General features: G+C 38.0%; 1 protein-coding gene and 1 long non-coding RNA gene across 2 annotated transcripts; both read right to left on the reverse strand.

The window, feature by feature from the left end:
* Positions 1–1451: 1451 nt before the first annotated feature.
* LOC127513207 (uncharacterized) lies at positions 1452–4861 on the reverse strand. Its single transcript, XR_007930362.1, has 3 exons — positions 4669–4861; positions 3052–3196; positions 1452–2593 (listed from the first exon to the last, which is right to left on the reverse strand). It is a non-coding gene; the product is annotated as an uncharacterized LOC127513207 (long non-coding RNA).
* A 541-nt stretch (positions 4862–5402) lies between these two features.
* LOC127512872 (tetratricopeptide repeat protein 16) lies at positions 5403–13683 on the reverse strand. Its single transcript, XM_051894231.1, has 10 exons — positions 13344–13683; positions 13047–13114; positions 12872–12962; positions 12631–12774; positions 9454–9554; positions 8403–8532; positions 8102–8316; positions 6049–6326; positions 5720–5861; positions 5403–5625 (listed from the first exon to the last, which is right to left on the reverse strand). The coding sequence occupies exons 1-10, from the start codon at positions 13368–13370 to the stop codon at positions 5403–5405; spliced, it is 1419 nt and encodes a 472-aa protein (XP_051750191.1). The 5' UTR covers positions 13371–13683.
* Positions 13684–13786: the final 103 nt, after the last annotated feature.

Raw genomic sequence — 13786 nt, forward strand, 5'->3', positions numbered from 1 at the left:
CACTTCTGGTTCATTCATAACAGTTAAAATGTAAGATCAAATTTAGTGCATTGCATTGTGGGATGCAGAACTCCACACCGTGCCTTCTGGTTGTATATGCGAAAATAGGTCAGACACACTTTTCATAGCAACCCACACTCTAAAAATTAATTCAGGGAACCTGTTACCACAACTTAAATAAATGCATGGTTGCAAGTTAAAAATTCTAATTTATTGTTTTAATTAAACTTTTAAGTTCCAAACATTATTTTGTAGAGTTCAGCTTAATATCATCTGTAATTTAAACTCAAATTTATGCATTAATTGGCTTTTTTTAAATTAGGTTGTAGTAACTTAATGAAATTCATGATAACTTTGTGATAACTTTGGAAATTAGTCAGTGGATTTCTAGTTCCCAGCATGCTTTGCATAGGACTGGATAAGTAGAATAAATGTTGAAATTAAGTGTTAATTTATTTGTTTTTAGTGAAGGGAAAGAGCTGTTATGCTATGTTTAACATTTAAAAGAGTTTCTGTAATGTTGAAGTTTTTGTAGTTACCATTGTGCTGAAGAGTAGATACATAAAGGTAAATACTAAATTGACTCTATAAGCAATGACTGCGCTAATGCCAGTGACAAGTAATATCTTATCTTGGTTATTAAATATGCATGTTAAATAAGTTATGTTAGCATGTGCTATGATAGCTGTTGATTTAAACTGAAATAGATAAGATTAATTGGTTCCAGGGCTACAATTTTGATAGTTGTAACGACTTAATTTTTTAAATAATCAACTTAAAAAATTGTGTTTATGCTACAAATTATTTAGTTCCTTTAACTCAGTGTAGCCTGTTGGTTGAAATTAAATTCACTCAAAGTTGTCATAACTCAAAAAAAATAAATTGATGCAAACTGTTGCACTATTTTTTTATTTTATTTTGTTGTTTTTTTGTTTGTTTGTTGAGCCAATACATTATTGTTTAGAGTGCATTGTGCTCAACTGTGTATCATTAAGCTCCATCGTTTGGTCTGTGTATTTAAACCCTCTGTTCAATTCAGCTCTTTTACTGGTGTCTTCAGTGTTAAAGGTTGGTTTATGTTACTTCTGTGTAGTTCTTGTGTGCCAGAGTGTTTTTGTTTTATTTAGTTTATTTAGTTTAACAATGTCTTTACTACCTTTCTGGGCCTTGAAATTGGTTATGACATTGCTGTGAATACGAAAAAGCTCTCGGATTTCATCAAAAATATCTTAATTTGTGTTCCGAAGATGAACGAAGGTCTTACGGGCTTGGAACGACATGAGGGTGAGTAATTAATGACAGAAATTTCACGTTTATGTAAACTTACCCTTTAATAAAGTAAGACTGTTGAAAATAGATCCTAGTAGTGTATATAATACTAGCAGTATATATCCTATTCCAAACACACCACTTGTGATGCACCTTTAATACACTGTAATCCTACACATTTACAAATATCCTCACACTGCCATGAAGGATATGCCTTAAACCTCTTTCATTTTTGATAATTTTAAAACTGCAATAAGGACTGAACCACAGAAATTTGTTTTATAAATATATTTGTTTTACTTCATGTCATCTACAAAGATAAGCTGCAAGTCTAGTAAAGATTTTAAATCACCACACAGCTGAGAGAATGCCCTTTTCACAGCCTACATAACTGCAGACTGGACTGAATGGTCAATTACAGAAATTAAAGTCTTTATTTCATGTATGTTTTCTTTTTGCACAAAGACAATAAATGTCAGAAAATGACGTCTGATTGTTCCATTATTACTATGCCAAAAATCTCGGGCTGTCTTCTCTAGGGGCTGAAAACATGTGTTTCACTATTAGCAAGGGAGTGTAAATGTCTGTGATAAAAGTCTGGGATCAGCTGCCAGTGGTGTTTTTATACTGTTCTCTCTCTCGCTTTCTTCTCTCGCTCACTTTCTCAGCTGTTTCCCCAGCTGCTGAGGACCTCTGAGCAGCAACAGCTGCTACGAACAAAACAACTCCCACTGCATTATAGCAAGGGATTGACTAAATCAAATGTAATGCCAAAATAATCTCTAACCTAAAAGGAAATATACATGATTGATATCATTCCAAACCTGTATGTGTTTCTCTCTCTTTTGTGGAACTCAAAAGAAGACATTTTGAAAAAAAAAATGTTTTGTCTATATAGTGAAAGTCAGTGGGGTCCAATGATGTTTGGACTCGAATGTTCTTCAAAAACAAAACAAAAACATTTTTGTTTGTTTGTTTCTCCACATAAGAAATAAAGTCATACAGCTGTCAAGTCATGACATGACGGTGATTAAATGATGACTGAATTTTCATGTTTGAGTGAAGTAGTATCCCTTTAAGTTTTCACTTCAGTAAACCCAAAGTATTATGGGAGTAACAGATTACCCAGTCACCAGAATTGCTGAGAATGATTCATTCCAATGAGTCTTCAACAATTGAGCCCAAAGCCCCCAAATTTCCTCCACACATATGGCCGTTGCTGAGTGCTAGGCTCCTCACGTACAGAGTGGATAGGGGCCAGACGTGGCCCGTCATAGTGCAGGGGCTGCCTCTGCTGCAGGGCTCTTTTCACAGCTTGATTCATCTGACACCATAAACAGAAGAGATTAATGTCACAAATTAACAGATTTAGAGAAAACTCACACATTTAACTGAGAATGATAGAATATTTATAAGAATCACAGCCATTTCTAACTGTGCTAAGATTATGAAAAAGATTTCTGTGATACCAAATTAGCACATTGGAATAATTTCTTGATGAGGTAATAGTTTTTTCTAAGTAAACCAGAGAAATGGGGCTTTGCCTCCACAGGTAAAGACTAAATTATAAAACAGTCATTTCAAATATTAATAATTCATATTAGTAATTTTGAACAATTAAATACTACTTTGGGTAATAAAAATATAAAATGTTTTACTGATTCCAAACAATTAATTGGTAATGTCTGTATAGTTTAAGTGATAATATGCCATTGTATCACTGTAGTGGTCAGCATTTACGTCACCACCAACATTTTATTTGTAGATCTACCACAGGTGTACCTGTTTTCTCTTGACTAGCTTGCTGTGCAGCTCTACTGGAGCAACACATGGCTTTATCTTCCGCTCTGGACCATCCTCAGCCTGTAACTTCTGTGAGGATGTTTGTGATTGGCTGTCATCTTTGGCAAGGGCCATCCTGCCACCTCTAGCAGGAGAAATGGTGCTCTTAAAACTAAAAATTGATTCCTAGCATTAAAGGGGACCTATTATGCCCCATTTTACAAGATGTAAAATAAATCTCTGATGTCCCCAGAGTGTGTATGTGAAGTTTTAGTTCAAAATACCCCACAGATAATTTTTTGTAGCATGTTAAAATTGCCCCTTTTTGGGGTAGAGCAAAAACGCGCCATTTCAGTGTGTGCCCTTTAAATGCTGCTGCGCTCGGCCTAAGAGGGCGGAGCTTCAAGAGCTGATTCTCTGGTGTCAGGAGTCAGTCAGGACGCACTATAATGTCAGAAACTGCGAATGCTGCATGGAGATAGAACAGGTATAGTTTGGTTCAATTACGGTTAACTTATATTGTCTTGTTGTTTTTATCCACTATATTAGTACAAGCCTGTTGTACCGGACCCTGTTCGACTTTATCGATGAGTTTTATGATGTTTATTGTACTTCACACAAAAGATGAAGCGTCCGTTTTCACTCTAGAAAATCACTGTAAGAGCTTAATAAAACACAGTGCAAGTGTGCATTAAAATATTATCCATAAACTCTCTCTCTCTCGCATTATCATCAACATACATAGCGAAGTACACAGAAACACTCGTTACAACTAACAGTAAACAAATATATAAAGACCTTATGCCTTTTCGGGTGGTGCTTAATAAACTGGTAAACTTTATATACGTAAATCAACTCCGATGAACTGTAATAAAGTGCTCTCACCTTCATTACTGCCGTATCCAGTATCACTCTGGAGACTGTAAGCTGGATCACGAACAGTTTGTACTGATATATCCTTGAGTAACAAATTTTTAGCACAACCTCTGTTTTGTATTGTCCCTTTGTATTGACATTCGTTCACAAAGAAGTCCGGTGTGAAATGCGCGCAGACATAAACGAATTTCGGTAGAGTTGAGGGAGCATTTTCTTCAAAAACAAAATTAATCCACCTCGTCTGTAGTGGCTCAGATTTAGGGAGTAAATGGAGAGAGCTATGTGGATTAATCCAGCTACAGAACACCTAAAACACTTGGGAGACATTCTTGTCAGTGCAGCAATGGCAGACTTTACAACTCGCTGTGAACTCGCTCAGGGCGGTTCTGTTAAAACGGCAGTGTCTGTCAACATTCGTGGGTGGGGCCTGTGGCTAATGTGACATCACATTGCCAGGGATCTGGAAACGGCTTGTTCTGAGACACTGCTTATGATTTATGGGGATTAAAAAAAAAGGAGTGGTTGGATTTTTATCATTATAGGGTGGTTGTGTTCACTCACTGCCAACATACATTTATAGCCAAACACCATGCAAAAGTGAATTTTGCATAATAGGTCCCCTTTAAACCCACAGTCACACAAACTACCATAAAATCTTCTGAGGATATGAGAACCCAGACATCTCTATAATCAATAAAACCTCTATAAACCTCAGTAAGTTCAGTAAGCAAGCCAACAAACCTTGACACCTTGGATGCTGCTATTTTGAAAGCTTGAATCTTTGCGACCAGCAGGGTTTTGACTGACTGTGCAGTGGCACAGGACATAATATCAGTCAAGGAGCATCCTGGGAGCAGACTCAACAGCAAAGGCACCACCTAAACCGAGATTTAAGAATAACAAACTCAATTTAAAGATTGTCTTTTTACATCTAAAACAACTAAACAACTTTTGCACACTTGCTATTCTTCAAGTAATTATTTTCAAGCCCAGTTTAAAAATTTGAGATAAAATATTTTACACAAAATGTTTCATTAGTAACAAAAAACAACCAATAACTGTATTTTTAAAGTCACCATGAAATCAAAATGGACTTCAGAATTCTTGTTTTTTTATGGAATATTTCTGTATTTATAATAAATTATTTATCTGTGCTCAAAATTCACGTGCCATTGTAATATTTAATCAAACTTCTCCTACACAGCAATAGCAAACCACAATGATACAATCAATTCCTGATGGACAAAATCAAGTCTGTCTTACATTTTTTCTTGTTTGAGGAGGCGTTTCACTCAGATATACATCACAATAAAAAATGGGAAGTGGGAGTGCTGTTGGACCAGCTACAACAGCTCAGTTTTGCTTGAGAACAGCATGACTATTCTGGTCCACCAGCTAGACCAGCACTATACCAGCTCTAACCAACATAACCCAGCCGGACCAACATGGAATTCATGCTGGTTTATGCTGTATTTTTAAGCAGGGAACATCCACCATATTTTGGGAATGTGACAAAGAGATGAGAAACTTGCCTGGTCATTGGTGGGCTCTAAGATAAGAACACTGATGGCATCCTTCTTGGCCTCTTCCATTTTGGCCACTTTGCTGTAAGCTTTGGCTCGATTCTCATAGTACTGAGCTACACCAGGGTTGTACCGTATTGCAACAGAAAACTTGTCTGCTGCTTCCTGGTACTTCCTGGAACAAATCACATTTCTAAAATAATACCAAGAGGCATAAAATAAAGAAATATGTTTTCAATTTCACATTTAACACTATAGTTTAAACCTACTTGTCATTATAGCTGTGCAGACCCATTGTGTTGTGAATAACAGCAAGTCGTAGCCAGATAGTTGTGTTGTCCGGGTCCATCTCCTCTGCTTGCTGATAGTCAGCCAATGCAAAGATCCAATCACAAAGCTTAAAAAAACAATCTGGAGGAAAAAGGAGACAAATTTTATCTGGATAATACAAATTCTGCCCTGTTACTTTAAGAAAAGTAAAACAAGAAAGCATTCAAGAACTGCCATTTCAATAACCTCTCTCTGAATATTTTTCTGAGATTTTTCTATGCCAATCTCAGCCCAACACCCGTTAACCTCTTTAACCGTCAGTCCACACCTCCTCTGTTGATGAACAGCTCACTTGCGTCTCTCTGTTTCTCTATGGCCTTGTTCAGCAGCATGATGGCTTCGCTGTGCAGACTGTGGGAGAAGCACTGAATTGCAAAATCATTGTATGTGAGCACCAGTTGTGTCTGAGCATCTTCCTCTAAATCCTCTGAGTTGTCTTGCATGTGTTCCTGAGGAGGATCTTCTTCAACTCCACAGAATTCAGCAGCAAGAACTAAATCCTCAATGGCAGCAGTGAAGTCTCTCAGGCGCCGATAAAGTATCCCCCTTTGAGCAGGCAGAAAATATGTGCACTTTAAAACCATTTACATTATATGTCTACTTTAATATCTTTAGTTTGTCTTTTTATTTTATTAAAAGCATTTACAAAGAATCTACTAACAAGATGGTTAATGTGTATCACTGCTGAAAAGACTAGTTAGCTCTTAAGGAACTTCTGGTCTGATGTCCATCCAAAATGTATATTTTAATTTTCTTGTGTTTTCTAATGTTAACAATTTATTATTTATTGTTGTATATATTATTAATGCTATGTCCTGTGACACACTTTGTGCTATAATGTTTGAAAAGTGTTATTCAAATAAAGTTTACAACCAATACCCACTATTTTAAATATGCAGATGACAGCCATCCTTGCACTGCTCAATAATAATAATGACCCGTTTTTTCCCCCTTTTTTTTCTTTTTTTTTTTTTTTGCCTAGCAACACGCTCCATATCCTCTTTTTGCTTATGGTGTAATAATAATTTTCTTACTGCTTTTTAGCTCCTCCAAAACACCAATCCATCACCATTAAAAGCGAGAAGGTCGAAATGGTGGAGTACTTCAGATACCTTGGCATTACACTGGACAAAGACCTTAACTTCACTCATCACACATTGGGCATTTACATGTGCCGTCATCAGAGACTTACAGCTATCCGTAAACACTTGTCTGTCCAACCTCATCTTCTTAGCATTATTAAGCGAGTTCTTTTGTATGGTGCCATTTGTTTCCACCTCCAACTTATCCAATTGTGTTACTTTATTTATGTTTCTTAAAGCATATACAACAATCATATGTGACTTAGACCACCCACTTCACCAGTACTTCACGCTCCCTCCTTCTTTAGCCAATGGTGTGTTATGCTCTGTCTGTCTGTCTATCTTTCTGTTTATGCTGGTTTAGTGTTGGTCTAGGTGGTGGACCAGTACGTACTGCCAAAGTCACTTTAAGACAAGTCATTTCACTCGGCGGCCATCTTTGAAACGCCTCTCGGGCATTCAAGTGCAGCTCCTATTTCTTTGAATGGGGAAACATCAAATTCTCCAAAGCTTTTTTCCAAGCTTTCGATTAAATTTCATATTTGAAATCACCAATGAAATCTGACAACAACTGTCTCATAAATTTTGTTTCTAAACACACAAATCATGACAAAAAACCTGTATTTTTCAGGCTGGATCAAGCTAATGCACATGCGCAGTCCTAAGTGTGCGTCTCTTGTGTCTCATTTCAGAGGCACGCATCTGACTGTTTCTATAGGAACCGGAGCTTCTAACGGCCGCTGCAGAGACGGGATGACTTTACCAATCAGCGATTGGCTCTTATTTAGAAGGCAGGACTTATTCCACCATATTGCATGTTCTCCTATATAATACAAGTGACGCATCTTGTGTTATTCTATAGTCTTTGATACTGCCTAGAAGAATTTTTTTGGACATGGTACCATAGTAATACCACTTTTTGGGGGGGACATGTATCATACAAGTACCATGGCTATCAATGTAGACAAATTTTGAAGAAGCTATAGCTATATAGCTTAAATAGCTCAAATATTCTTAACAAATTTGCATCATTTGATGATTTTGCAATTATTGTAAAATGTGGAGAACAGTAACATATAATCAGTGTCTCTAAATTTTTGCCTGGTAATATATGTATTTTGCATAGAAAAGCAAAATTTAAAAAAATAATAATTGTAACAGAAAATGTATATAAAACCAGAAAATGTTAGTTCAATTCTTCAGCAAGCTGTAATAATACGCAGCTCTTCTAAGCCTTACCTAAAGAGGTAGTACTGCGCTTTACTGGGGTTATACTCCAGAGCGCTGTTTATTTTCCTCAGTGCATCTGAAAGCTCTCCCTTCAATGCCTTATCAACAGCCGCCTGATGGGAATGCTCTGCTGCCTCCTTTAGCCTCTTCAACAGTGCAAGTGCAACTGGACAGCATGGTTTCAGCCTGAGTGCTGACCTCAAGTCATGATAGCACAAAGTCATCTGAGGAGACAAACAGCCCTCTTACCTGTTTATTACAGTCACTTGAAGGGAAATGTTTTTCTGTAAGCTGTGAATGATGGTCTGACCTGATTGAGCTGGTGGTAAAGGCGAGCTCTCAGAATGAGGAGGTCAGCTGACTGGCCGTCCGTCTCCAGCCAGTTACTGACCAACTGAAGACTCTCAGAGTAGCGGCCCAGAGCAGTCAGACATGCCAAGCTATGAATATATAAACAAAAAGGCAAACATGATGGAAAGTTATGATCTCATGCTATCCACTGTAGCCCAAAACAGTGTTTGGACACTTTTAAAGACTTACGTCACACTTAAAAATGTCTGAATTGCATTGCATTAGATCTAAAATATCAAATGAAGTGTCATCAGCAAAGAAAACTAAATGACTAACTGCACTTTTCTAGCCATTTGTGCAATGGCTTTTAACTCTTTCGTACTGTTGAGGGTAATTTTGACACTGTTTAGACTTCAACGGAGGTTTACTTCAACCTGACTTTTCAACCTTTTTCAGCTTTTAAAATGACATGCTAAATAAATCTGTTAAATGTTACAGGTGGAAATTGATGTAGATCAATTGTTTGGTGTCCAAATACCTTCTGTCTTCATTTTGAACAATATGTCTATTGTTTTAAAATTTAAAAAATAAATAAATATAAAATTTCTTTTTGCAAAATGTTTTTCATGAAAAGTCTGTTTAAGGTCTACTTAGTTATATTTTAAACTATATTTCTTAACAATAAATGCTACTTTGATATTTTGTTAGATAATGCAAAGACATTCACATATTTTTAAATGTGACTTAAATGTACACATACATTTCGTTCATCTTTTAATTAATAATATCTCAGTAATATGTTTAATTATGTTATTATGCTGTTACCCAATAATTATGAACGTGCCTAATGCACATACATATGATGGAAATTTAAAGAAGCAATAGCACTCAATGTAAACAGCTGAACCTTAGGTGATAGTGAGGTGAAGAAAGAGCTTTTAGCGCCACCTGGTGGCATTTTATGCTATTGCTTGCTATGAGGTTATTTCAGCTAGTTCAGACACATGCAGACTTCAAGTCTCTTTGAAGGGCACTTCAAATATCAAATATCTGCTAAAATTTACAATGACCTTCTCATGTGATAAGGCCGGAAGTAGGGTTTGAGTTCTGCAGCTTTTGTGAAAGACTCCAGAGCCTCCAGAAACTTCCCCAAATCAAAAAGACACTGGCCCTGCAAGGACAGTTAAAACACACATATAATTGGGCATTAACAATGTTTGTGGCAAAGGACTGTTGTGATGGTGGCTTTAAATTTCTGCACATTTTATCTATTTATTAATTTATTTGCATGGAAAATGCATTTCAACTATGCATACGCATATTGATAAAATTCAAATGGGCATGAAGTAAAAAAAATAGTCTTTATTATAATGGCATTTTTACATTTCAAAACAAAAACAGAAATATAGCTGCAAGCAGCAATTATCGGGGTTCAAGCATTTTAAGGCCTTAAAACACTTGTGCAAAAAGATTTTACATTTTATTTAGTAAGCATGTAACCACTTAAATTATAAAAGGAAAAGACCATTTACAGCCAATACAGGCAATATACCATCGAAAATATATGGTTTTTAAAGCTTTTTAAGAGTTCTTGAGATTAAGCCAAAAACCTTGGACTAGTTCGCCAAAGTTGGTTTTTGAAATCATCTCCAATATTTAACGAACGATTCGATGGAAAGCGGCGGTCCTAGAGGCAAAGTTGCTCAGAGTGAGGGGTTCTACCATGTGGTACGAATGTCGTGGACATACATGAAAAACCGTGCGATACATGATGCTTTACGCACGTGAAAAAATGTGAAGGCGCTCCCCGGTGGCCGATTTCTTTAGAATTTCTCACAGGCCTCTAGGGCCATGAGTCAAACAGGCCCAGCGAGTTGTCTGATAGCTGCTCAAACTTCAGTGGCCGACGGCGGACATGTTTTTCGAGCTGCGTCAGTGTCCTCATAGACAATAGTGGACCCTCGGACGAAGACGCTGCACAGCAATTTTCAAGTCTCTCGGACTAACTGTGAAGTAGTTATAGCCGTTTTCATGTTTTTTTCCTGTTATAGCGCCACCAAGTGGCCAGTCGCCGCATCCTTTTTCACACGACCACAGAATGAGCTCTTACATAGGTGTGCTGAGTTTGGTGAAAATATCCCATTCCGTTCACGAGTTATAGCCGGTTTAGGTTTTTTTGATAACTATTGACAATCAGACTCCGGAGAATCTCGCTGCACTGGTTTGGTTCCGATCGGGTCAAAAACCTAGGACTAGTTCGCAAAAGTAGGTTTTTCAAAACATCCAAAATACCTGGAAATTTCGCCAGGGCGACCAGCGAAGACTTGAACCAAGGATTCCAAAGATATAAGACACTTGAGCCTAGGCCTAACGGTTCAGGAGTTACAGTATCTCACAGAAGTGAGTACACCCCTCACATTTTTGTAAATATTTTATTATATATATAGATATATTATATCTTTTCATGTGACAACACTGAAGAAATGACACTTTGCTACAATGTAAAGTAGTGAGTGTACAGCTTGTATGACAGTGTAAATTTACTGTCCCCTCAAAATAACTCAATACACAGCCATTAATATTTAAACCGCTGGCCACAAAAGTGAGCACACCCCTAAGTGAAAATGTCCAAATTGGACCCAATTAGCCATTTTCTCTCCCCGGTGTCATGTGACTCGTTAGTGTTACAAGGTCTCAGGTGTGAATGGGGAGCAGGTGTGTCAAATTTGGTATTATCGCTCTCACTCTCTCATACTGGTCACTGGAAGTTCAACATTGCACCTCATGGCAAAGAACTCTCTGAGGATCTGAAAAAAGAATTGTTGCTCTACATAAAGATGGCGTAGGCTATAAGAAGATTGCCAAGACCCTGAAACTGAGCTGCAGCACGGTGGCTGACCATACAGCGGTTTAACAGGACAGGTTCCTCTCAGAACAGGCCTCGCCATGGTCGACCAAAGAAGTTGAGTGCACATGCTCAGCGTCATATCCAGGGGTTGTGTTTGGGAAATAGATGTATGAGTGCTGCCAGCACTGCTGCAGAGGTTGAAGGGGTGGGGGGGTCAGCCTGTCAGTGCTCAGACCATACGCCGCACACTGCATCAAATTGGTGTGCATGGCTGTCGTCCCAGAAGGAAGCCTCTTCTAAAGATGATGCACAAGAAAGCCCGCAAACAGTTTGCTAAAGACAAGCAGACTAAGGACATGGATTACTGGAACCATGTCCTGTGGTCTGATGAGACCAAGATAAACTTATTTGGTTCAGATGGTGTCAAGCGTGTGTGGCGGCAACCAGGTGAGGAGTACAAAGACAAGTGTGTCTTGCCTACAGTCAAGCATGGTTGTGGGAGTGTAATGGTCTGGGGCTGCCGGCACTGGGGAGCTACAGTTCATTGAGGGAACCATGAATGTCAACATGTACTGTGACATACTGAAGCAGAGCATGATCCCCTCCCTTAGAGACTGGGCCGAAGGACCCCAAACACACCTCCAAGACGACTACTGCCTTGCTAAAGAAGCTGAGGGTAAAGGTGATGGACTGGCCAAGCATGTCTCCAGACCTAAACCCTATTGAGCATCTGTGGGGCATCCTCAAATGGAAGGTGGAGGAGCGCAAGGTCTCTAACAACAAGAGGACTCCAGTGGCAACCTGTGAAGCTCTGGTGAACTCTATGCCCAAGAGGGTTAAGGCAGTGCTGGAAAATAATGGTGGCCATACAAAATATTGACACTTTGGGCCCAATTTGGACATTTTCACTTAGGGGTGTACTCACTTTTGTGGCCAGCGGTTTAGACATTAACGGCTGTGTGTTGAGTTATTTTGAGGGGACAGCAAATTTACACTGTTATACAAGCTGTACACTCACTACTTTACATTGTAGCAAAGTGTCATTTCTTCAGTGTTGTCACATGAAAAGATTTTTGAAAAGATTTACAAAAATATGAGGGGTGTACTCACTTCTGTGAGATACTGTATGAGCCATTTTGTACTTTTGACCGCTGTAGCGCCCCCGTCAGGCCGATCGGGGTGAGCCTTGGTGACGTTGTAGGCGGTAGGAGTACTACCAGCCCTCAAAGTTTCAAGTCTCTACGACTTACGGTTTGAAATGCTGATCCTTGGAAAATTTAACAATTACAATAGGGTTTCAGTGCTATGCGCTTGAACCCCTAAAAATGGGTCCACAGATTGTAATATTCATAACTCCTAATCTGATTTCTATTATCTGTGAATAAATTAATTCTTGTACCTGTAGGTAGTATATGAAGGCGAGTCGTTGAGGGTAGGCCTCAGTCTCTGGTTGCAGACTGCAGGCGTGTTTGTAATCTAGTGCTGCAGACTGGAAGTCACACAGCTGAAGATATGCTTCTGCTCGCTGGACATAAAACTGAGTCTGCAGTTAGGAAAAATATAAAATGTGATTAATGTCCAGGGCCAAATAATTATGGAGTACTATTTACAATCCATAAAACAGTTTGCCTGGCCTCTACCTGGTGTGACTGGAGCAGTATGGCCTTTGAGAAACAAGACACAGCCTTGTCAAACTGAGACTGTGACATGGCACCAACACCTGCTTCATAACTAGACATGTAGGCATATGTAAGTATGCCTCTCAGTAAGACTATATCGTATTGTTTGTAAATAAAAAAAAATCTGTTCACTTACTGTTTATCAGCCTTTTCTTTTATTATGAGCTGCCCATACAAATCTGGTTTCTTTTTCATTTCTGGGGTCTGAAAAATATATAGATTTTTGTATACAAAATCAGACATGACCAGGAAGGATTCCTCCTTCTGAAAACACATAAACATGTTCAACTTATGTGCAGTACTCATGCTGCACATAAGTTGAACATGTTTATGTGTTATTTTATTATTATTTTATTATTAAATACAATATTATTTAATCTCTCTTTCTCTCTCACACACACAGCAAATTGCACACACATTTAAAAATACAAACCTCAGCACAGTCATCAGGTGGCTTCATATTGACAACACGTAAAAGACGTAAAAGTTTATAAAATCACTTAAAGAAAGTAAAAATCCTATAGAGGCCTTACGTTTGTTTCCCACAACCAAAGCAAATCGACAAACCCTGCAGTCCCTCACACCAAAAGCACTTCTGAAAACATTTAGTAACTATGGGAACAGTTGAATGGCAAAAGAAGAGAAACGGCCGCATGTAGATTTTTTTTTTTCTAAACAATATCTTTAAAATGTAATTTAGTGCAAAGTGACAAATGTATAGAAAAAAATAATAAAATTATAACGTATAATCAACATATACTTTTGTGTGGAAGGATCTTTTTTACAGTCTATGGGAAGGACAAGGAAAGGCAAAAGAAAAGCTCCGGACTCTTATTTTGAAATCAATGGACGTATGTTTATTATTGTCACATGCAT

Source organism: Ctenopharyngodon idella, chromosome 5 (genome assembly GCF_019924925.1).
Source record: "Ctenopharyngodon idella isolate HZGC_01 chromosome 5, HZGC01, whole genome shotgun sequence".
Taxonomy (NCBI): domain Eukaryota; kingdom Metazoa; phylum Chordata; class Actinopteri; order Cypriniformes; family Xenocyprididae; genus Ctenopharyngodon; species Ctenopharyngodon idella.

What these genes read in the sequence shown, in the direction of transcription:
- LOC127512872 (XM_051894231.1), bottom strand. Translation starts at nt 13,370, where the DNA reads ATGAAGCCACCTGATGACTGTGCTGAG. An exon ending in TACTGCTCCAGTCACACCAG is followed by an intron (nt 12,775 to 12,871) that starts GTAGAGGCCAGG and finishes TCCTAACTGCAG; the next exon opens with ACTCAGTTTTATGTCCAGCG. An exon ending in CTGCACAGCTATAATGACAA is followed by an intron (nt 5,626 to 5,719) that starts GTAGGTTTAAAC and finishes GATTTGTTCCAG; the next exon opens with GAAGTACCAGGAAGCAGCAG.